This window comes from Manis javanica, chromosome 9 (assembly GCF_040802235.1).
Source record: "Manis javanica isolate MJ-LG chromosome 9, MJ_LKY, whole genome shotgun sequence".
NCBI lineage: Eukaryota > Metazoa > Chordata > Mammalia > Pholidota > Manidae > Manis > Manis javanica.
The window spans coordinates 113,731,967-113,757,163 of NC_133164.1; the positions used below are offsets into that span (position 1 = coordinate 113,731,967).

The 25,197-nt window shown below is 38.1% G+C and overlaps 1 protein-coding gene across 1 annotated transcript in view; it reads left to right on the forward strand.

The window, feature by feature from the left end:
- The window catches only part of PHLPP1 (PH domain and leucine rich repeat protein phosphatase 1), a 198,348-nt gene that overhangs the window by 169,050 nt on the left and 4,101 nt on the right, over window positions 1-25,197 (forward strand). The window contains exons 12-16 of the mRNA XM_073213186.1: window positions 2,718-2,880; window positions 12,601-12,731; window positions 17,642-17,746; window positions 22,854-23,048; window positions 24,441-24,669. Coding sequence (XP_073069287.1) covers window positions 2,718-2,880; window positions 12,601-12,731; window positions 17,642-17,746; window positions 22,854-23,048; window positions 24,441-24,669 — 823 coding nt within the window. The remainder of the gene's footprint in view (window positions 1-2,717; window positions 2,881-12,600; window positions 12,732-17,641; window positions 17,747-22,853; window positions 23,049-24,440; window positions 24,670-25,197) is intronic.

The window sequence follows — 25,197 nt, forward strand, 5'->3', positions numbered from 1 at the left end:
GTAGGCAAAACTAAAATGTTAATTTCGTACATAATGTAGAGCTTTTTCCACCTGATTCTTGTTCACAGTTGTCTTTTATAGAAGCCATGATCAACATTCCTCGAAAGAGAAATGTGTTAGTTTGTCTAATGTGAATGTATCCAAAGACACAATCACTAAAATGTTCTTTTGATTTTGAAATAAGGTATGTTTTTTAGTGGGTATGTTTTAGTGGGTCTTGGGGTTTTTTTGTCTGCTTCTTTTTAAACAGTCAACTTAATTTTTTGAAAAATTAACCTAATATGGTGTGTGAGAATTAGAACATAAACTAAGAGCCTGAGGGTTCTTAATTAGCCACTAGCTTTTGTTTTTCTGCTGGTGGTATAAAAAGCAGTGGTGGCCTGTGCAACCATAGAAACTGTGTGGCATTACGTATAATTTATGGCTCTCAGGAGATTCCATTTTTAATTCTGTTTCAATTTTAATTTCTAATTTTGGGGAGCCAATGGCATTATATCTGGCTTTGAATGAATCTACACACAGAGCCTTCCATGAAGGATTTACTCCGCTTCCATGTTGTTGGCATTTATCCATCTAACAAGTTAGGACTTGGAACCTACACATCAAAGAAGCAAACGCTAACCACTCTGGTGTCCTGCTGCTAAGTGCAACTGAGCACTGGGCCAAAGAGAAATATTGGCACAGCCTCCGTCTGCTGCCATCAAGGCTACCAGGCTGTTGAAACTCTTCCCAAAGAAGAAAGGCCCAGCTATACATTCACTTAAAGTATTGCTGTGGGTTTGTTTTTTTTTTTGGTACATATTTATTTCTTTAGTCATTAACATCAAATGAAGGGAAAAACAAACTTTTTTTTTTTACTGTGTTTTATTTTACTGTGGAATGAGGAGATGAAATTTTTGGAAGAAAACATGGTAATCACATAACAGTAAAAGCTCTGAAAGGCTCTCATCCTATCTGAGATGGTGAATCACTAAGTTCTGCAGGAGAAATGATGGTCAACTCAAATTCCGAGGGTATCCCAGTGGCTCATGCCAACTGTAATCACCCAAAGTACAGAGAATTTTTTTATGTACCTCATAAAAGTCCATGTTGCTATAATGTCTTTCTCCCCGGGGATGATGATATGGCACATTAGCTCCCCTACAAGACCCTGAGGTCCTTAAGGGTCAGGACTATGATTTTCTCCTTTAGCCTCAGGTCTTACATGAGGTCTGACCTGGGGTAGACTCTCAGCCAGTGGTTCTTGAAGTGAAGAATGTGCCCCACCAATTAAGTTCTTTCCTGGCAATTTCTATGTTGAGGGATGGAAAACCCTTTAACTTGTTCTTTCGTAGGCCTGGTTTCTGTACATCCAATCAGTTTTTTCATAACCCATTACACATTGATTTTTCCATATTTCTTTTTAAAATGTGACAACATATTCAAATAATAGTCTTACAAATTCAGACTGTCCAAGATGGATTACTTCACAGTTTGTGTATCTGATATTGTTTGTAGTGTATCCTCACACCATGGTGGATGTTTATGACATTTAAAGATCTGACTTCATAAGATTACAAATGTAGTTCTTATATTCCGATGTTCATTTATTTTCAAGATAAGCAAATAAGATAACCTTCATATTTGAGAGATGATAGAAAGAAAAGTAATAAAGGGTTTCTTCCTAAATTTTTTAAAGGTTTATTGTGAGAAATGAAATGACAGCAAGCAGAGAAGATACCAATAACTGTGTACTAAGTGACTCACATAAGTTGGAGTTTCACTCACTGGGAAACCTGTGTTTCTTGGGGACCAACATCACCAGTGGTAGAAAAAGGGTCAGAGGAGTGGTAGAATGCTATTATAGGATTATAGAGGTGGATGGCTTTTCCCTCTAAATTTACAGGAAATATAAGAAACTCTAACTCTGGAATTTTTCTTTACTTGATTATTATAATTATTGCTTAATATTATTAAGGTTAATTATGTATTATAAATTGAATAATAAAAGACATTCTTAAAATAAAAGTTAAATTTTATCAGGACATGTTATTAAGGTGAGGTCAGAGAGATTCCTTCTGTATAGATGCTTAGCAGGAGTAGAGAGAATTTTCTTTCAGGTATGGTTTGAATTTGGGCACTGCCAGCAGGTCAAGAAATGATTCAGATGACCCCCTTCTCACCCCCACCTTGTCATCACGAGTGATGTCAGAGGAATTTGTGGAGTGGGGTGTAGGAGAAAACATCTTCGTATTAGTAGAGCCCTATTCTCCTCAATATTCCCTTGAGTTTTCTGTCCCAATGCAAGAAACTGTACTCTCAAACTAAGCTCTTTTACAGCACTTACACTGGATTAAGGCTAACTTTTGACCCATTTGAGTAAGATTTTCACTGGAGTTCAGACTAAGCTACACAGCAAAGTGATTGTTGCCAGGATAAGGTGTAATTCACACATCGAGTTTCAAGAGGAAAAGGACATCCATTTTTCTTCTTGTTGCCAATTTTAAGAGTCGAAGTTAAAGATTTTGTTTTGTCATAGGAAAGGAAGTGTAAAATATTTCTGTAACTCAAGAACAATAGTGGAAACATTGTCTTGTTTGTTAAAATGACTTACAAGTGAATCTTTCAATAATCGGTAAAGTCACAGTACATTTCCCTTTTGATTCTCATTATATATTCTTTTTTTAATTGCCTTATTATTTTATGACTCCTTCCCCCTTGGGTTTCCTCTTTTTTAGTAAAATGGCAAAACTGGAGGAACTTGAAGAAATTGATCTCAGTGGAAACAAACTGAAAGCCATCCCGACGACGATCCTGAACTGCAGGCGCGTGCACACTGTGGTCGCTCACTCCAACTGCATCGAGGTCTTCCCTGAAGTCATGCAGCTCCCAGAAATCAAGGTACGATTTTTGACTCCATAAACACCCAGCTTCTGGTCAGCACAGAGAATCTTTTTCTAACCCGCCAGTTCAGAGTGCTTGCACTGGATTTCCTCAGCATGAAGACTTGCTCCATCCTTCCTAACCACTGGGCTACACTGTGAATAAACAGGTGGAGAAAACACCCAGTAGACAAGAAACACTGGACTGGGACTTGGGAGAATTGTGTTCCGGGCCCTATCCCTAACCAGCTGCATACGTGAGGCTAGCCACATGGCCACCTGACTCTCCCAGCTGTCAAGCAGTACTTGTCCTCCTTATTTAGCCTTATTTGAGCCTCCTTGTTTGAGCCTTAAAGGCTCAAAAACTGAATCAGGTGGGACAGCAGTTCGGACACATTAACCGTACTACTGCACACCCTCCCCTCATTAAATAGCACCCACCGCCTCAGTCCTGACCAGTGATCATTCTCTACATAGATACAGCTTCATTCCTGCTGCCTTTCATTCATTTCAATTTAATGAAACTGGCAGAGTAGATATTATTCCCATTTTATCCTGAGATGCTAAAAAAGAATTGATTTGTGTAAATGAAGACAGCAAATTGGTTGCAGAAACAGTCTGCAACTGCTGACTCAGGGTAGATGCGTGGGATAAAACCAGTTCATTAGAATGAAAACCATCTAACTTTTATGCAAGTGCTTTTGGTGTAAAAGTAAGAAGTTCTTTAATATAATTTTTCATTTGTATCTTAGCATTTCTGATTATGAGGTTTGTGCTTAATAAAAAATACTCAGTGAATATAGAGTTGGACCATATTCTAATCTCCTAAAAAGAAACAAAAGTCATCTTGCTTGGCCATTCTTCACATTTCAGGCACTTTGTGATATAAACTTTATGTATCAGATTAAGAAATTATGTACATTTGAAGGCACTTTAAATAGCACACATAATATTTCACTGCAGCAGTTTTTCTACATTTACGTGGTTGTGTGTGCAAGCCATTTTATGAGTGTGTGCATATATGTGTATGCTTTAGGCTGTGAAATATTTTAAGTGCACTATCATTTTTTTATTTAAGGTATCATTGATACACAGTCTTATGCTCAGGTTTCACGTGAGCAACACTGTAGTTACTAGACTCCCCCCTATTATCAAGTCCCCACCACATACCCCATTACAGTCACTGTCCGTCAGCATAGTAAGATGATATAGAGTCACTACTTGTCTTCTCTGAAGTGCACTATCATTTTATACAACACCATAGCACTTCAGAACATTTATTATAAACCAGCAGAACTATTTGACTTTTACTTTCTATATAGGACCTTTCACTGTCTGAAGGGAGATAGCTAGAATTAGATTCCAGCTAAAACTTTCTTAACTGCTCCATTCCCTAATACGTAAAATGAGGGAAAGAGTAGTACTCATTTGCAGCATTGCTGTGAGGATGAAATGAAATAATGCATGTAAACATTTGAAACAGGAGTGGTACAGAGTCAACACTCCATAACATTAGTGATAGAGTAAATATAAGTTCTCAGCGTGGTTCAACTGTGATGTTGATTATATGGAGCAAGTGTTTTGGCTGATGATCAACACAATCCAGGAAATCTACTGCTTAAGCAAATGCCTCTTTGCCTCTGGCACAGGAACGAGGTTGAGAGCTAAGTGTTCCAGGGGCTGTAACAGTGCCTGTTGCTGGACATGGGCTTGTGAACTTGGTCTCTGTCCACCGTGCACGGTCGTACACTCACACAAGGAGAGAAGGGCCTCAAGATTAAACTCCTAATTACTGGTCTCAATTTCTGTACCCATCTTTTAATGTTTATAACTCTTAATTGTCGATTAGGGTTTTTTAAAAATATATTGTTTAAAATACAGAAAGACATTTAAACTTTCCAGGTTGACTAGATTTTGCAAAATATGAATCTTGCTCTGTGAAAGTGCATCCTCTCCTAAACCCTTGCTTGGATTCCTGGATTTAAAGTCAGTGCCTTCTATTTCCATTTAACTCCTTTCCTGCTCTCTTTAGTCTGCACCCTGCTTTACAGCTCTTTTTAAAATTTTACTTCTGTTACTGCTTTTTAAATATTTTTCTTTCTTTTGCTCTTTTATTTATTTTAGCTCTTAGCTATCGTATCTTAGCACTTTCCTTATGCTAGCAATGTCCACTCTTTGCCACCCAGCTCTTAGTTACCAGTGGATATTCTATCGTCAGGTTTTTTTATGTGTGTTGGGGGCTGGAGGTAGGGAGCAATATCAAGTATTCTTTATATACAAAAGTATATCTTTTGCAGCCCTAGACAGATAATGTTACTGAAAAAGTAGTTATTTAGGGCTCTGAATTTATATTTTAGTGTTCTTTCTTGTAAGGATATTTTAAGTTATAGTATAAGTATTTATGCTCATTTAAACTATCCAAAAGAAAATTCCTGATAAAAATAGTTGCTGTATCTAAAAGGAGAAGATACCTATGAGAGTCTTCACTGCACACTGAACCCTAAAGCATGTTTTTAAGGTAAAAGAAAATGTTTTTCCTGAGTTAAAATATTGCAGCCTATATTAAAATTTTATTATTGAGTTAGTAACCCTAGATTATATTCCTGTTGCTTCTTGAAAATAAAGTGCAATAATTGTAAAATATTTCATAAAAGGTGTAAGATCATTGCAGTTATAAAAACTTACTAGGTAACATATTTAAAGAGGAATGAAACCCTGGTATATCTAACTAGCTAGTTCTCTCCAAGCAGTAGAATCTGTTCAGACATTGAAGGAAAGTGCTTGCTCACAGCTCTATTACCAATTATTTTAAAGGGTAAACAAGTCCCCTTACTAAAAGATATATGTTAAGTATCTCTTTTTAAAACTTGAAAAATTAAACCATATTCCTCCACCCCTAAAACAGACTATCTGCACCTTCTAATCTTGGATAAAATTTAGGTCTAACCTTTTGTCATTTGGTACATTCAGTGAGGTCTGTTCATGTGAGCATCAGGCATCAATTTCTCTACTTAGGCAGAAAGGTCATATAAGTTGTTAGTAGGAAAAAAAGTATATTTTTCAGAGTTTTCCAGTGAGCCCAAGCGGACCCAAAGCCATAGCACTTTTGTTCCTTTGTATTATTGTCTTCACATTTGTTTAGCACTTTCTAATTAATCTTCCAAACCCCTGCCACCAGACCTGTATTCCTGGAACATGTCCTGTTCTATTCTGGTTCAAAACTGACAGAACTTCCTCTGGATACAGATTATTTCTCATTCAGCTAGAGATAAACAGAATCCCAAGTCACCACATTGGCTGGGCTTGGTTGATCCAGGCCCAAGTTCACACTTAGGCTGCTAGTGGCTGATGAACCCAAAAAGCAAAGGTGGCCATTGATATGGCACTCAGGTCCCCTTGACCAAGGGACCTTCCACCAAACCCTATAGCAGTCACACTGGTAATGTAGGAGTTTTACAACAAAACCCAAGCATTTAATTGAGTAACTTCCAGTTAGTGACTTATTCCAAGGCTTTTTGCAGTATGATTTAAGTATGCTCCATATAATCAACATTACAGTTGAACCATATTAAGGTCTTATATTCACCATGACACAAATGGTGAATGAAATTTGTAATTCAAACACTGTATCAGCAACTTCTTTATCAAATTTTCCATGTTACTGTGGTGTCTTGATTCTAATTACTGAGTATACAGCATCTTTGAAAATATTTTAAATTCTCTCCACAAGGTTATCTTCATGTTTGTGCTGTGCATTAATAAACTACTTGGATAAGTTGAGAGAACTCATCTCCTCAGATCTTTGTTATTTTTACTGGGAAATGAAGTACAAAGTATTTTTAATATTCCTCACTTTTGAGAACAATGGTTACAGGAAGTTGAATATCCCTTAGAATCAAGCCTTGTTTGTTGTTTCTAAAGTGAGATGAAAGAGACAGAACCAGCTTAGTCACAAACACAAAAAGAACATGGAGAAATGGCTGGGTCAAAATGAATGAGAGAAAAGGAATTAATTCTTTGGAAGTAGGATAATGGAAGAAGACAGATCAAGGACCACTTAGGTCTCATCAGTTGGGTAGAGCTGACCTAGCAGACTCAAAAGCTCATGTAGGAGGCCCCTGTACTACTTAACCGAAAACCAGAAACCGGGAGCAGTCACCATTATGGTCCTGGAATCGGGTAAGAAATAGTTATTCAGGAAACTTTCTAACAGTTGGAGAATCTGGCATGCATTACTTTTTGAGACAGGGCTCCATACAAGGGCCCAGAAAGAGGAATGAAGCGGTGCTGATCAGGAAGTGGCCGTTTTATACCACTTTTCTTCCTGCCTCACTAGCAGCAGACCAGCAAGAAGCGATGACTGCATATTCTCTCTCTTTCAAAATTGCTGTGATGGATTAAACTCAGACTGTTGGGCTTTTTAACTCTAGTTCAAAAAATCATTTTAGCAAATCTTTGAAATCTTAGAGCCATGCCCTTTTCAATAAAAGACTGGCTGCATCTCATGAAGCGGGTTGGTGTACATCAGATAGACGGCTGGTCCTCTGTGAGCTTGTGCATAGTAAAAGTATCCCTTCAGAGATGCTCCCGGAAAAAGGAGCGCCTGTGGCCTTGAGTCCTCACAGAGGTAAGCCGTGAAGTGGTCAGCTGTGCTGTTCAGACTCTTTTGCCCCTAAGGGCAAAAGGAAGTGACCTCACAGTCCCAGAAATCTGGGATATGGCCTGGAATTACCTGTAAATTTCTTTCAAGTCCTCCTTTTGATCTAAAATTACACGATAATTTTGTGTTCTAGGTTTTACCATTTCTGTTAGTTGTAATATAAAAATAAAGGCTCTTCCTCTTCTGAATCTTTTATTAATACTGAAGTATGGGCCAGGTGGCCTATAAATTTGGGGAATACCACTGAGACCCCCCCAAGGGCATACATAGCCAATTTTAAGAAGTAATGATATAAAGGAATTGCTCAGTTTATATAGGAGGCATTTTCTCAAGGTCATATTTTGCTAATAATTTAGTGTTTCAGGGAATTCATTGAGGAATAGAATTTGGAGGAATAGAATGCTATTTTGTGGGATGAGAACTTTTTTAAACATATTTTTACCAACTATTGTTTTTATCAAATTTTTGCCAATAAAGTTTCCTAAATCCAAAATCTAGTTGGGAAAAATCACAGATTGTGTGTGTAAATTTAAAAGGAGGGATTTTTACAAGATTAAAGGTCTTCCTTGGCAAACCTAAAAGGTGAGAAGGTTTAAACAACATATATTTCTGAATAATTAAAGACAAATATGATTCTTTATTTTTAAAAAAATAGAATTTCAGCTTTGGCTTTGGGGCCTGTATTTGGATAAAAGGTTCAGACTGACTCAGTAGGTTTACTTAGATGTATGAACATCCTACAGTAATGATCACTTAGCCTTGTACAACATCGGAATATATAGTAGTTTGTTTTAAGAAAATTTGACTTAAAGTTCCATAAGGAGAAAGAATATACATGTGTGTATTTTACTATTAAGCTGAAATGTTCTGGCCCTCCCTATGTAAGTGTACGGGGGAGGCAGTACAGACTACTTCTATGTGGGACGCAGTCTGTAGTGCGCCACTGGCCCTGCCTGCCTTCCCAGCCTCATCTTCTGCACTCAGGCCTAACCATCTCCAGCCACTCCAGCCACTTGTGGTTCATGTCCTGGTCTGTCATCTGTCATTCATGTCTCCTGCATTGTGCACATGCTATTAGCTCTCCTGTTTTCACCTGCCTCATTATCCTTAACTATGATTCTCCACAAAAATCCCCTCCCAGAAAGCCCTCCTTGAGGTCCAGTAGCTGCCCCTTCACTGTCACAGTCCTGCACACTTGAGGTAGTATTTTTTGCCCCCTCCTCTAGCCTGGGAGTCCTCGGGGAAGAAACTGTGTCTGCTATATCTTTAGATCCCTGATGTCTGATTTACTGTCTGCCACTTTATAGGTGCTACATAAATGTCCTTTTGAATGAATAATTGCATTTATTTGCTAATTAGAAATTCAGAATGAAAATTAGTGACCCTGGTCAGGTAGCAGCCTTAACCACCTGAGAGCAAGGGAGTGCATAGGGTGCTAGGGAACCCCGTGTGGGAACCGTGCAAGCTGTTGGCAGCACGATTGAGGTGGTGGACTAGCTTCGGCCTGAAGAAGGAAGAAGCAAGGGGATGCAGAACGTCTCAGACCTGGTAGGTGAAGCTGCTGTTACAGGCAGTACAGGGAGTTACTTGGCAGTTAATGTGTAATACACTGCTGTGAAAACTGATGCCTGTTTCCTTACTAATGTTTTGTGAGCAAAACATTAATAAAGATAGGGGAGCCTTTGTGGTAATTAAACTATACGTTGGATCATATTCCCTTTTCTTTAAGATACACTGAATTATTTTTCTATGCTCTTATCTACATGTGTGAGCAATAATTTTCCTATAAATCATGAGTTCCTTCAACTATGAGTTATCTCATTTTTTCTCAGAGTTAGATAATTCTCTTTTGAGTATTCTTACCAGGATTTTGTGTTATAAATACTTTTTGTTAATTATGTTCTGCAGTTGACCTGAAAGAGAAAAAGGCAACTTTTTGTTAGTCACATTTTAGCGAGATTTAACATTATATTTAACAACGTATTTTCAAGAAAATTTTAGTGCATTAAACAGAGATACATACACTGAACTACATAGAATAAGTTGGTACTATTTTTTTCCTCCAGTCTCACCCTCAAGATTTTCTGTTTTCTTAGTGGTAGCCATTACAATTATTTAGCCAACAAGTATTTGTTGAGGACCATTAAAGGAATAGAAAATAATACTTGTGAGTAAAGCACTCGCTATCTGTGTTAACACCTGTAGGTTCATGCCAGGTACCTATGTCCTGTAATTTTCATGAACAAATCTCCTTCAATGTGCAGAATTATGCAAGGGTGTATCTCTGCTTGTCTGCCGTTAAACAAAACAGTTTCCTTCTCATTCAGAAATAAACAGTCATATTTAAGATGTATCAGAATTGCATTGTTATGTTACTTACTCTAGACTAAATTAAACTAAGCATGTGTATCTCAGTTCCCATCCTAGCAGATTTAATTACTGAAGGCCCTTCTTACAAGATTCACTCATTTATTCATTCAACAAATACTTGTCTCCTAAAGTGCCAGGCAATCAGCTGCTTATTTGTTTACCCTTTCAATAAAAGCATCTGTTGGGCACATACTGTCTGCTCTTTGCAGTGCACTGTAGTTAGGCTATGGGAAGAGAGAAACAACCCCTGCCCACTCAGAGGTCAGCATCTAGTGGAAGAAGTAAATAGGCAGATCCCTACACCAGGGGCATCTGACTGAAACAGGGGTTGTAGTGGAATTGACATTCAGTTGAGTCTCAGAAGAACAACGCGGCTTTCACCAGGTAAAAATCCTGGAGATTTCCATTCACTGAGAATAGAATGTGCAAAAAGGCACAGACAGAGAAAACAGGACACATGCAGGAACTGGAATTCACTTAGACATAGTGGAATATGGAGGATGAGTGAGCAGGGGGTGCAGGATGGGGATGAAGGGCTGCATTTGACATACTAAGGAGTTTGGTGGTGGATCCAAGGGCAGCAGGGAGCAGCTGAAAGACTGAAGCTGGAGTGTGACCAGATGGAACAAATCACAACAGAGAGTCACCCTGACAGCACTATGGGGAGTGGACCCGGAGGGCAGTAGACTGAAGGCGGCTAGGATGCAGTCATCCTCCAGGGGAACGTGATGTGGGGCAGACAGGAAAAGGGAACTGGCTGCAGGCATTCAAGACTTGATGACGGAATGGGCCTGGGTGGGAGGAGTGCGTGAGAACCATCTCTGAGATCTGCATTACTGTCACCAGCATTCTCTTTATAAGTAAATACACTCCTAAACTCATTTTATAAAGAATGAGCAATTTAACATCTGTACAACTCTGAAAGTTTCAATCTTTAAGTAACATTAAAAACCGGTGCTGATCTACTTCAAGAAATTCAGTAATGTTCTAAAAAGTCTTTACTCTTTCCCCGTAAAACATGCTCTGATCTCTGAATTTGTTTCTGTCAGTCGCTTGTGTTTCAAGTGACCCACACCTGTCAGTCCTTAAGCTCACGTTTCATCACCACCCCTCTGATTGCATGAACACCATTTGTGGTCTTCTCTGTGCTGGTGTATACTGGCTGTGGTAACAGAATAGCCCATTATTAACCAGTATTATCCGTTTTTCATTAAAATCCAGTTGACTATTCATGCAACCATTATTTATAATTGGAAAAACAAAACCAAAAGGAGATGACCATTTCCCTATTATTAATTTTAGAAAGTATTATGGCCATTAAACTGTTATGGGAGTGAGGATACAGGGTAAGTGAAATGTAATGAAATTGTACCTACATTCATGATTTTTAAAGGTTTTTTTCATATTAATAATAACACACAAAAAAAGCAGAATGCTAACACTGTGTTAGGATGTAAATTTAATGGTAAGTTTTCTAAGCTTTTCTGTTTGTCCAACTTTTTGTAATGTGGTTATTATGCTTTCATAATAGTAATTGTTTAAAATTGCAATATGATTTTACATCATCGTTACTGTGTAGGAGCAAGGGTATGAAACAGTCTGTGTGGAAACATTGCATTGTTTGAAGTCAGTTGAGAATATATTTCCCCAAAAATATAGGCCTTCATTTCACCCAGTCTCTATCCCTCTGCAATCCATAATAGATTTAAATTCTACAAGAATTCTTCCAAATAAAGATGATTTTGTCTGCTTATGAGATTCTAAAATTCTTGGGTGGGTACAATTTGCCTTTCAAAGCATCTTAAGATTTTTAATAGACTCATTAGGCATTTTTTCTTAATTATAATAAATAAGGTGCCACCCCAAGCCAGCTAATGAGTAGCTTCCCACCCCGTTCTGCCAAACCCTGGGCTGCACATATTCTTATCCAGAAGAATTGCCAAATACTCTTGTTCTGTCTTTTGAGCATGTGAGCCTTCCTTTACCCTGGTTCCCTGCTCCCACAGCAGAAGAGCAGCGACTCATTTTAGGGCTGACCTTATCTAAGCTGTACATTGGTCTTGTGAGAAAGGAGGCATTCCCATTCCCAGAGAACTCATAATTTTGGTTGCAATCAACATGCTGACCCTTTCTGTGGTTGTTTTCCAAGTGAGATTAGCCAAGAGCTATTGAAGAGTCCAGGTGTTGGGTGCCTGGAGGACAGGAACCCTGTTTGACTCATGCCTTTTGCCTTTCATGTGGCAGGCAGGCATGCCTACTAGTCTTGTACCAATTTCTTATTTTGCTTCTTTTGAGTTAGCTTCTCATTTTGGATGTTTGTTCTTTGCCTTTTCACATTTTGATGTTGTGACTGTGACCCTCATGGCCACATCATGTGCAGAGACTTTGTAAGCATTAAGAAAAAACTATACTTAGGGTTTTTCAGTCAGTGCTTCATTTTTTAATGGAGAGGAAAACTTAAAAAGATAAAAATGGGGAGAATAAAGAGCATGGATTTTCTCTTGCTCAAAGAAACTAAAAATGTTAACTGCATTTAGCAAAATATGTCTTAAATGTTTATAGCATAGCAGCAGACAAATTTATTTTTCTGCATTTAGCCCGTGTAGTGTAGTGAATGGCCAGACTGATGCTTCTGCGATGAGGAGGGGCAGAGAACCACCCGGACAGCTTCTCCAGGCTAACCCTCCCTGTCTCCACTTGTTCCTTCAGTGTGTGGACCTGAGCTGTAACGAGCTAAGCGAAGTCACTTTACCAGAAAACCTGCCTCCAAAGCTGCAAGAACTAGACCTCACCGGAAACCCTCGACTTGCCCTTGATCACAAAACCCTGGAGCTGCTCAAGTAAGTGGTTTGTGAAGTGCCACCACCTCCTCAGTGTTCACTGACAGCGGATTTATAGCTTAGTGAAAACATTAAACAATTTGAAGCATCCATTGACTTATTAGATGTGTCTGCACACAGTTGAAGTCATTTGTGAGTCTGTGGTTCGCCAAAATGGACGGCCAAAAAATACTTCAAATAGGTACTCATCTGTCCTTTCAGAAAGTTTTTGAGAAGGTACCAGACAAAAAGAAAATGAGAATAATGAATACAGAGAGGAAAACAGAAAGACACAGGGGAGAGAGAGCAATAAACAGCTAACACATAGATTCACATCTTGGTTGCTGATAATGTGGCGTGATAGTTAATGCAAATATTATGAAAGAATTTTGAAAGAGATGCATAATGTGGGGGAAATTAACACTTTGGAACTAAAATCCAAGTGACCTGAACAAAACTGCGAGTGTGGGGCAATTAGATGTTAAGTTCTCTTCCTGTTTTGGGAAAAGTTCACTGAAACTAATTTTGTATGTTGATAAAAAATTTGATTTTGGATTACAGACTGAAGTTCACCATGTAAAACATTAAAGGTAACCTCATTAAGAAAGGTGTCTTTTTGAGAATGTTTGCCACAGAACTCTAGATGTCTATCAATAGAAGCAAATAAATATGCTTCACAATTGAATATTACATAAGCTTAAAAACAATGATGTAAAGTTACATTACTAACCTGAAAGATCTCAACATATGATGGCAAGTGAAAAGAACATTTATAAAGAAATTTGTAAAGTGTAATCCCACTTTTTGCAAAATAAATCTGTGTGCATTGGTTATATGGACATATAGGATTATGGATGGTCTTTATTCTTTAAACTTCAATGACTTTTCAGAATTTTTGCAATGTATCTTAAGTAACAGTCTTGAACATTGACACATTAGTTAGCGTGTACGCCATCTATGCTCAGAACCCTGTTGTAATATCTGTTGCTTTGAGTCATTTTCCGTTATCTGAGAAAAAAATGAAAAGGAGTAGGATTTTGAAAAGAAGAGTAGTGGTAATGGTTTATTAATACTGTCCTCAGCTTTAGTGCAAACCAGAATTCAAGAATCACTTTAAGGTGATTCCTAGGTGGAATTGGCCTATTTAGTGCCTGTTTGTTGACATTTTGAGGACTTAATGAAAACACTGATTTCAATATATAATTGTAGAATATTGCCTGGGTGTCTTAGGAAGCCACAGGGGACCTAGGCTCTCTCCATTATTTATCAGTATGTGAAACATTGGCCAAATCCAACAGTGTGCCCAGAACTGTTTTCTCATTTATTAGATGAAGAATATGGCCCATTTACTCTCTAAGGGACTTCTCGAAACTGAGAGTGCGTGGATTACCAAAATATACTTCATCTTTCTATAGGTAACTGTTGAGTATTTTTACAAATACAATACACAATTTTGTGTAAAAAATAATTATATCAAAACGTGTGAATACATGGAAGTAGCTGTTTGGAGAAAAATGTAGGCTGAATTCTTACTGCACACCAAAACAAATCCCACCTAAATTGAAGAGCTAAATCTATAAAGTGAAATAATTTTTAAAAGTAAGAAGAAATAATGTGACTATATTCACAAACTAGGAAAGGACTTTTTAGGCCCAAAAGGGAGAAAAATCACAAGAAGAGAAATTAATATATATATAGATAGATTAGTTTTGATATTTATAGATATGAGAATTATTACTATTTATATATATACTTTTTATACATAAATGTTTTAAATATCTATTCCAGAAGATATCAAGAGTAAATTTGAAAGGCAAATGGCTAACAAGAAACACTTGCAAAAAATGTGAAAAATAAAAGGACTAATATTGGTAATAGAAAATGTTCTTATAAGCCAGTAAGAAAAGTACTCAAACAGAGAAGAAGTGGAGACCATTAACATTTAAAAGAAGTGCAAATAGTTACATGAAAAGATCATGTTCAACCAATTAGTATATCAAGGAAATATTAAATAAAATATTTAAATGATAACATTTTCCCCCCTTAAATGAGTGCTACCAGAGGGCTGTAAATTGATATAACTTTTCTTAAAAACTATTGGCCACATGTATCAAGCTTTTAAAAATACTCACATACTTAGTAATGGTAAAAAAAATTAAAACTATTTGAAAAAGACATATGTACTCCAATTGTTTATCACAGCACTATTTACAATAGCCAAGAAATGGAAGCAACCTAAGTGTCCATCAGTAGATGAATGGATAAAGAAGATGTGGTACATATACACAATGGAATATTATTCAGCCATAAGAAGAAAACAAATCCTACCATTTGCAACAACAGGGATGGAGCTAGAGGGTATTATGCTCAGTGAAATAAGCCAGACAAAGAAAGACAAGCACCAAATGATTTCACTCATCTGTGGAGTATAAGAACAAAGCAAAAACTAAAGGAACAAAACAGCAGCAGACTCACAGAACCCAAGAATGGACTAACAGTTACCAAAGGGAAAGGGACTGGGGAGGATGGGTGGGAGGGGAGAGATAAGGAGGAAAATGGGGCATTACGATTAGCACGTATAATGTAGGGGGGGACATGGGAAAGGCAGTATATACAGAGAAGACAAGTAGTGATTCTATAGCATCTTACTATGCTGATGGACAGTGACTGTAATGGGGTATGTGGGGGGAACTTGATAATGGGGGAGTCTAGTAACCATAATGTTTGAGTAATTGTACATTAATGATATCAAAATAAAAAAATGATAAGATTTAAAAAATTTAAACTGATCAGAAATATGGTGTTCATTTTAGGCACAGAGATAATCAAGATATCTCTACATTTAGGATGACTACAAAAAGACATGGGGAAATGTTCATGATGTACTTAGAAAAAAGATACAAAGCCACATAGATAGAATGACCCCACTGTTAAATATGCTAAGAAAAAAAGCTATTTGTTAAATTCTCCATAAAGAGCCTATGTTGTTACTGACGTGGCTTGAGCTACTACAGTGAAACACAAGGGCACACTCAGATTTTTTTTAAAATGAGGAACAGACAATGAAATCATAATCCTGTTAGGTAAAAGTGTTACCTTCTGTTTAACATCTAAAAGGTTATGGCTTCTTAATAACTTGGGAGAGTTTCCATATCTAATGTAATACCTGCCCTTTTAGAGGGTTGGCATTCGTTCTGCATGGACCAGCATAGTGCATATGGTGGCTCTACTGTGACTGAGCTCCTGCTCCCAGGTTCTCTCAGACTTCTTAAAGATGGACAGGAGTCAACATTCAGAGCATTTCAGACAGCTGCTCACCCACACTGTAGTGAGCGAGGCAGAGAATGAGAAATTGTTGCTTCTCTAGAAAGGATTATGGGGGCGTTTAAGGGTTATTTTTCTTCCTTAATAATCAAGCTGAGAAATGGAATTACTTCTTTGAAGGCTGTGCGTTCTGTAAAAAGTATAAATAAATGTCTTTAGAAATGAGCCTAAGATTTTCTCTAGAATTCAGAAAGGCGTCACAGATGCGGTGAGAGCCGTAAGGTATGCCTCAGAACCTACTGCGTTGCTGATGATGCTACATGGGTAAAACTTGGTACCAGGTAACATGGACAGCAAATAATGGCCTGTTGTCTATTTTAATGCCCCTCTTTTATTGTAGGATTGTAAACTCTGAAAAGATGCTGTATGCTGTAAAATTAAGTATTAATTTGATTTTAGGATTTTCTGTTGGCACCATCTAGGATTTTTGTGATTTTTAACTTTTTAGGGTAAAGGGAAAAGTGAACGTTTGCTGGTAATTCAAGTAGAAACTTTCCTTTAGCAAAATATTCTTAAATTTAAAGAAGTTGCCACCAGCTATTTCTGGAATTACAGTGAATACTGTTAGATATTGATTTGCTTCTTAGAGTTTAATGGCTCTTATGGAGGGTATTCAGTATCTGTTGTATTTTGGAGTTAATGAATGCGAACACATTTAAATTCTTGAGGTCATGACAAAAGTGTTTAGGTATTGTTTAAGTCGAGAGATTATACATGTAGCTTGTTCTCTGTTTACATAATTGCGTCAGTGGGGTCGGGGGCTAGTGGCAGTTTACAAGTAAGCAGCGTTATTTCTCCATGTGTTAGCCAGCCTTTTTAAAAACCTGCTGCCCATCTACATGACTTCCTGTTAGGGGCACTGAATGCTTTCTAGTAGGTTGGTTTTGAATAAACTCCATCTGCATTTACCCTTTTCATATTTCTGTCTTGGGTCCTGTCCTGTTGGACCAGTTACAGCATATGGGAGCTAGGGCAAGATAAGAACTTGTCTCATAAGATAAGATGTAATTCACAGATGTTCCCCTCACTTAACTTTGTATAATTACGTGACATGAGTCTTAGCATGGATGGCTGTGCAAGCAAGGAAAGAATTGGAAGCTCCAGGGGATGGTGTCCTCAGTAATATTTGTGAAATATTTGAAGGAGTAATATGGACAGAAATTGGATTTGAGGATGAATGTTGCCAAATTCTCTCACATCATCTAAACAATATGATTGTGTCTTAAGTTTCATTCTTCTCAAATCTCTGTGTTGTGCTTACAAGAACATAACCAACTTACTAGTTAAGTTTTCTTTTCTCATGCCACGGCTGAGAGCTGTCCTCTTTCCCAGGAGAAAGTGGCCACCAAAGTGAGGTGTGTGGAAGTCTCTAATAATTGCAGTGTGAAGCTGATAAAAACTAACTTTCATGCTCTGTATATATGCCCTTGTATTTTCATTATGATGAGTAGCTAGTCCTTGTTGCTGATGAATATTGTAGATACATTGAACACAGTAAGAAATGGTTAAGTACAGAGTGCTTAGTGGGTGTTTTCATTTCTCAGATAAAGGTAGAAATTTGCACATCTGATTTTAATGATTCCTGTCCCCTCCATTTCTCTTGTTAGTAACATCCGCTGTTTCAAGATCGATCAGCCGTCTGCAGGAGACACATCTGGAGCCTCGGCTGTATGGAGCCATGGCTACACCGAAGCTTCAGGGGTGAAAAACAAGTAAGTGTGTGAAACTTCGGAGTGAGAACTGCCTCTAGTCCTCAGAAGAAAACCCCACTAGTGCACACTTTCCTCATATTTAATTGAGCATGTTTCCCCAAAGTGAGGCCCCCTCATGACTTAATGTTTGAACATTGAGCTAGGCCCTGCTTGGCATTACATACTCTGTCTTTGTGAGAGCTGTTGCTAGGATACAGTGTAACTGACACATTATATCTATGTGAGAGGCCAGTGTTTGGAGAAGGCATAAGTATTGAAATGCATCCCTGCTCTTTTGAAAGCCCCTTTATCTTCTCTGAAGCCTGTTTTCCAAGCAAAAAAGGGATAATATTAAAGGAGAAGTAGCTTCAGTTCCCATATTTGAGCTCACTGATATTATTGACCAGTCACTGGTTCTGTGGAGCTATTTTTCACAATCTACATCAGCTTGCAGGAGTGTGATGTCCATTCCCTGTAATGTCAACTGCTTTTCTTGCTACCAGGACTTGTCTATCTGTTTTTCTTCCCTATTTTCATCAACCTTCTCTGTCTTAGATGCAAATGTTGATTTTCCTGAGAATTCTAATCAAGCTCTTCAGACTTGCTTGTTTTTTATGAAGAGGTGCTAATAATTAGTAATAGAAATATAAAGAATCCTATAATTAAAAGTCATAATTTAATTAGCTAAGGTATAAGAACAAAATATTGAGAATAGAGGAAGAACAGAAAGTGGAGGATGGACTTAAATAATAGCTAGCATTAGTATTCAACGCTGGGTGCACATTAGAATCAGTCAGGAGAGGAACTTTTAAAAAATTCTCCAACGTAGGCTTATTGAACCAGGACATTTGAAAAATCTCCCCAGAGGATTCTGATACGCATCCAGGATCGAGAACCGCTGGCTAGCTGAATACTCTTTGTGGAAAATAAAGGGTGGCATGGCAGTTGCCATGCTGACTACTTTTCTTTTAGGATAGAAAACAGAATCAACTCAAGTTCTGGATCTAATCTTTCCTCTTTCCTCTTTCCCTAAGGGTGTGATTTGGCATTGTGCCATTTAGAGAAGAAGTAGGCCCCCGTTTCAACACCTCCATTCCATTTGCCAAGTGAAGGCAGAATAACCGGTCACCCCCGTTCCTGGTTGTTGCACTCATTCTATGTCCTTTGCACTGTATATCACTGTATTTTGGGGAGATGGTGAGAAATTAGTACATTCTTTGGGGCAAAGTTCCTTTCTAGAGATCAATCAGTTTTTAGCATAAAGACCTTATGTCTTAAAACCACCAGTATGTGAAACTGCTTTCTAATTCCAGAACAAAGACATGGAACCCAAGATTGGTTTTTCATCATCTCTGGATATTAAAATTTATTATCTACTCATATATTAATGAAGAAAATGACCAATTAGATCTGGTTTGGTTTTTCTGCATAGTTCCCCCTTCCACAATTACTTTTTTAAAAATGTCTGTTATGTTGAAGTACGAAATGGGTATGGAAAAGTACACAGATGATAGGCATATGACTAACTCTGTGAATGGTCCAACCATCTGCAAACTACCACCTAGATAAAAAAATAGAATGTTCCAGCATCTCAGAAATCTATGCCACCCCTGGCCCTCACTTGATTTTCCCTTGCTTGTTTGGTTTTGCCAGCAGAAGTTTCTCAAGTGTTCTCTTCTTGATTTGTAGATCAACTGGTCTTTCATCTACATCTTGACATCTTGATGGAGGAGAGAACTGTGCTTATCCCTGCCTGCAGGTCTCTGTAGATTTCTGTACCATCTCTCCTTCCCCAAGTGGTGCAGTGCTGCCTCCATCTCCGCTCATTTCTGATCCTTTGGGGAAACCCAAGCAGGAGCTACAGCTGGATAATTTCGGTTCTTCCTCAGACTAAAAAACAAACAGGAAGCTATAGTGGAAAAGAAGAATCACTACTGTACTTTTAAAAAACACATTATGTCCTTTTCTTTTTTTTTACATCACCCCCATTCTGACTAGCAGGAATAAAGATAGAATTATAAGGTGATTTAATATTGTAGTATTAAATTTTACTTTGCCACCGGTTACTGTATCATTTGGCATGACTTTTTTTTCTTAATAAATGAAGGCAAGAATTTCAGAGTACTGAGATAAGAGGCAGACCGCTTGGCTTTGAATCTGGGCTCTAAACTTACTTGCTCTGTGACCTTCTGCAGTTACTTAACCTTTCTTTGGCTTAATTTCCTCATCTATAAAATGGCCCTAAAAATACTACTTGTCTTCACAGGGTGGTTGTAAGGATCCCCTCAGTTACATATGTGAAGCACTTAGAACAAGTCTTGCTATATAATAAACCCTGTTTAAGTGTTAGCTACTATTATTGTTAATGATAGTGCTTATCACTATTGTTATTTATCCCCAAACTCCTTAGGAGCAGGGATTATCTTTTCAGGTTCATATCTCTTGTTTAGCTGTGGTATATATCAGGTACTTGGTAATTTTTTTCTTTTAATGAGTTTATATACAGTAAGAAGGTATGATTTATATTCAGTAAAATTCATCCTTTTTAGTGTGCAGATCTGCAGCTAAAGATGATGAAAGAATATCACTATTTAACCACTACCAGTGAAGTTATAGAGCGGTTCCATCACTCCTACAGCACTGCCATGCCCCTCTGTTGTTAGTTCTCCCTATCTCCAACTGCTGGCAACTCCAGACTTGTGTTTTATTCCATTTGTTTTGCCTTTTCTGGAACGTCAATTCTCAGTCCACCTCTGTCACTCAGCATGGTGCATTTTAGATTCATTTATGATGCTGCATGTGTTAGTAGTCTGTTCCTTTTTACTGCTGAGTATTACTTCATTGCATGAGTGTATTGTGATTTATCCATTCACCATTTGAAAGATAAATGATTTAGATTGTTTCAAGTTTTTAGCAAATACAAATAAAAATGCTATGAACTGTTACATACATGTTTTTGAACATATGTGTTCATTCTCTTAGGTAAATACCTGGAGTAGGATTGCTGGGTCATATGATAAACATACATTTAATTTTATAAGAAACTGCTGAACGTTTCCCAAAGTGGCTGTACAATTCTGTGTTCCCAGCAGCAAGTTGTTAGAGTTCCTGCTGCTCCACGTCCTTAGCAGTACATGCTGTCATCAGATGGTGGTAGTGATGGTGATTTAGGCCATTCTAATAGCAGTACCTCATTATGATTTTAATTTGCATTTCCCTAATGATTAATGATGTTGATTGTCTTTTCACAATCTTATTTATCATCCATCCATATATCTTCTTTGGTGAGAATGTGTTCTTTCACAGTGTGCCTTTAGCTGAAGGCATTTTTGTGGATACCCGTCAATCAAGTTATGAAAACTACCTTCTAATCATAATTTGCTAAGAGTTTTTATAATGGGTATCAGATTTTGTCATAAGCTCTTTCTGTATCAATTGAGGTGATCAGATTTTTCTTCCTTACTTTGTTAATATGATAAACTACATTGATTTTAAAACAGTGAATCAGCTTTGCATTCCCAGGATAAATTCCAGATGGTTATGATACATTATCCTTTTTATATGCTACTGGGTTCAATTTCCTGGTGATTCATTGAACATATCTATATTTATAATGGATATTAGCCTGTTGTTTTCTTGTGATGTCTTTGTCTGGTTTTATCAGGTAATGTTCACATTTTGTGGAAGAGTTTGTACAGAATTGATACCATTTCTTCTTTAAATATCTCCCTTTGGTAGAATATATTCCAGTAAAGGTATCTAGGCCTAAAATTTTTTATGGTTTTTAACTAAACATACAATTTCTTTAATATAAGATTATCTCTTTCTTCTTGAATGAACTTTGGTAATTTGTGCCTTTCAAGGAATCCATTTCGTCTAGTTTCCAAATTTACTGGCATAATTTTGTTCATAATATTCCATTCTTATCCTTCTAATGTCTGTAGGATCTGTTGTGATGTCTCTCCCCTCTCTCATTCCTGATACTGGTAATTTGTATCATGTCTTTTTATTCTGATCAACTTGGTTTGAGGTTTATTAATTTTATTGATATTCTCAAAGAACCAGCTTTTGGTTTAATTAATTTTTCTCTGCTGTTTTTCTGTTTTCTGTTTTATTGACTCCTCTTACTTTTATTACTTCCTTTCTGCTTGCTTTGGGTTTGTTTTGCTCTTATTTTTCTAGTTTCCTAAGGTGGAAGGATGCTTTTTTTTTTTTTTTGGAGATAATCAACATCTTTATAAATCGAGCATTTACAGTAAAAATAACATATTTGGTTAAGGGGAGTCATGAAATCAGTAAAAGTAACAATGAATTTAAGAGTTATACTAAATATTTATACAAAAGCACTGTACTTTATTTAACTCCCCTTGTGGAGATTAGAAACATTAAATAGGTAATGAGTTTTTTATTTGAAGCTCATTCTCCTCTTTGTGCTGCAGACCAAAGTGTTTTCCAGGCAGTTAACTAGGCAGGCGTCAGGCTTGTTCTCTGACCTGCATTTCTTATTGTCCAGTTTGTGAATACTGTTGTTTCTCTCTTTTTCTGCTTTTTTAAGAGTTATTTGAGACTTTTCATGTTTTTATATACTTTTCTGATTTTTCATATTTTTTCTGGTTTTTTTAGGTGTTACTACTTTTCTGCCCATTGTAGAAGTTCTCCTTAATAAATACTTTGTGAATGAATGTGGATATATGGACTCGTAATCTTGTATTATTTCCTCTGCCTCTTATTCTTTCTTTCACTGCCATTTAAAAATAAAATACATCTGAAACCGGGATAATATTGTATAGTAATTATATTCCAACTTAAAAAGAGAGAGGGGGAAGAAAGAATGCAGAGCGGAGGATCAAATTCTTAAGAAATTCATTAAAAACTCTTACTGCGAATTAGATAAATAAGTAAAATTAGAAGAAGATAAGGGTGGGGGAAGCCATGTATGAAGTATAAATGTGTTAATCATTCTTTGCCTACAGAAATTGGTTGATATAAGTTAGCTGATAATCAGCTTAATCTGTCAGAGGGCGTGCAGGAAAGTGTGACCTGAGCTAGGCATAGCTGAATAAAAATAGAATTGGCCCAGGCATGAAGAAAGGAGTGGGAGTAGACTTAGCACATTCTTGCTTTGTAGATTATGTGTCGCAGCCCTGTCGGTGAATAACTTCTGTGATAACCGGGAGGCCCTCTATGGTGTATTCGATGGAGACCGTAACGTGGAGGTGCCCTACCTTCTCCAGTGTACTATGAGCGACATTTTGGCCGAGGAGCTTCAGAAAACAAAAAATGAAGAAGAATACATGGTCAATACATTCATTGTTATGCAAAGGTAAACCTTACAGTCCCTGCTATGTTTTCTTGCTCTTCTTTGAGTGTTTGCCCTCTGGTTAGAAAAATAAGTGCCCAATAATCTCAAAGCACTGTTGTTGAATATGGGTTTTCAAGATCATTCAGGCAATTTGGTTTTGCCCAAGCATCAGGTATGGACTGTGTTCCACTTGAGACACTACTGATGTTCAGGCAGCGTTTGTAGGAGGCCAAGTCAATGACAGGAATTTAGTTTCTCTTAGAACTGCATCTCACAGCCTGTCATGATTCCAGAGCTTCACTGGATTATTCACAACACACTTCCACCTGCCCCTGGATCCCATGAGCCTGAGGACTGTTTCTATCTCAGTTTGCTCAACATAATGCATGCCTTTGTGAACTTGAAATGGTTAAATTTCAGGCCAGGAGTTAAATCATTCTTCATATATTGTTTTTTCCTCCTTATTAAATGTTCAAGATAATGTTACTGGCAGAATCTAGGCCAGTGCCTAGAGTTTTTGTCACTGTAGAAGTTGTGGAATGTTGTTTGTAACTCCTAGAGCTGAATGTTATTAAGCATTCCCTCTTTCAAAGGATTGAATGTTCTTTTGTCACTCTATGGCCTTGAAGGTTGTAAAGGAATTGCCTGCCTATTAATACTGCACAGCAAACAGTGGCTCATATGGGGCCGGGAAGTGCAGAGTGCTCCAAAGGTCATGGGGACAATGACAATCTTCTCTCTTTCTGTCCTTTTTCTCTCCCTTGAGAGAAAGTATCTTTGTAACAGGGTAGGAAAAGTATCTGCTAAAGAATGCAGGTTTGGAGCAGCCTTTTAAGTTACCTAAGTCATGAGTAGTTCTCCTTTAAGAGCTGGGTAGAGGCCAGCCCCGTGAGGTTCTTTGCTATAGACTCATCTCTGTCTTTCACATTCTCGATGGACATGTACAATTGTATTGGATACTGAGAATAGCTAGTTTTTAGTGAGCCCTTAATGTGTACAGTCATTATTCTAAATGCCTTACATGCCATAAATTTTCCCCAGAGGGGTTTAGAGAGGGGGACGGAGAGGAGTGGTCATGTGCCTGTAGTCTCTGGCGTGTGGGGAGAGGGGAGCAGCAGGCCGGATGCAGCAGGCCAGGGCTCCCTTACCCACACTGGCTCCTGGGGCTTGCAGTGTCACTTCGCCCCAGTTGTGAGCAGACATCTCTCTGTGTGCAGGTGTGTGTGTCAGATTACATGGGCCCTTTTCCTCGGAGAAGTTGCTGTGCCTGCTTTGGTGAAAGAGGCTGAATGGAACGCCCAGATTCTGTTTTCCTCCTCGCCCTGGCCACTGGTACAGTCTTCCTGTTGAATTAGCAAAACTGACACATGATGGGATATGTCTGGGTTTTTACCCCTTCTCTTTGGATTCTAGGAAACTTGGAACTGCTGGGCAGAAACTCGGAGGTGCTGCTGTCCTTTGCCATATCAAGCATGACTCTGTGGACCCAGGAGGATCCTTCACCTTGACCTCTGCGAATGTGGGCAAGTGCCAAGCGGTTCTCTGTCGGAATGGGAAGCCATTGCTTCTGTCCAGATCCTGTGTCATGAGCTGTGAAGAAGAACTGAAGAGAGTTAAACGGCACAAGGCCATCATCACTGAGGTGAGGGGAGGGTGGTTGTCCTCAGATGGCGGGAGGACAGGGCCAGGGCTCTGGCAGAAACCTGCCAGGGAGCATTTTCCTTAAAGAAAGGTCTTTGAAATCGGTTCACAGTTCAAATTCCAAATCCATAGTGTCGCAGTGTAAATTCTTTGTATGATAAATATGAGGACATGATAGTGCGCAGAATAATAAACCATTTATCGATGGCCTGTGTGTCAGGGCTGTGCTAAAGGCTCATGACATCCCCTCATGTGCTTCTCACTCTGCAGAGGCTCTTGCAGATGGTTGAGGGCCCCACCCCTGGAATCCTGCAGGTACTGGTATCCTAGCTCTGCTGCTTGCATGCTATGACCTTTAAACCTCCAAGCCTCAGTTTCCTCATCTGTAAACTGGGAAGAGTAATGCATCTGATCTGTCTCAAAAGGCTAGTGTATCGGGGTAAATGTAAGTAGTTGTTAGTTTGGTTCACGTGTCATTTCATTTGACTAATAAGTAAGGCAGCGAGTGGTTTTCAACCAGGGTGATTTT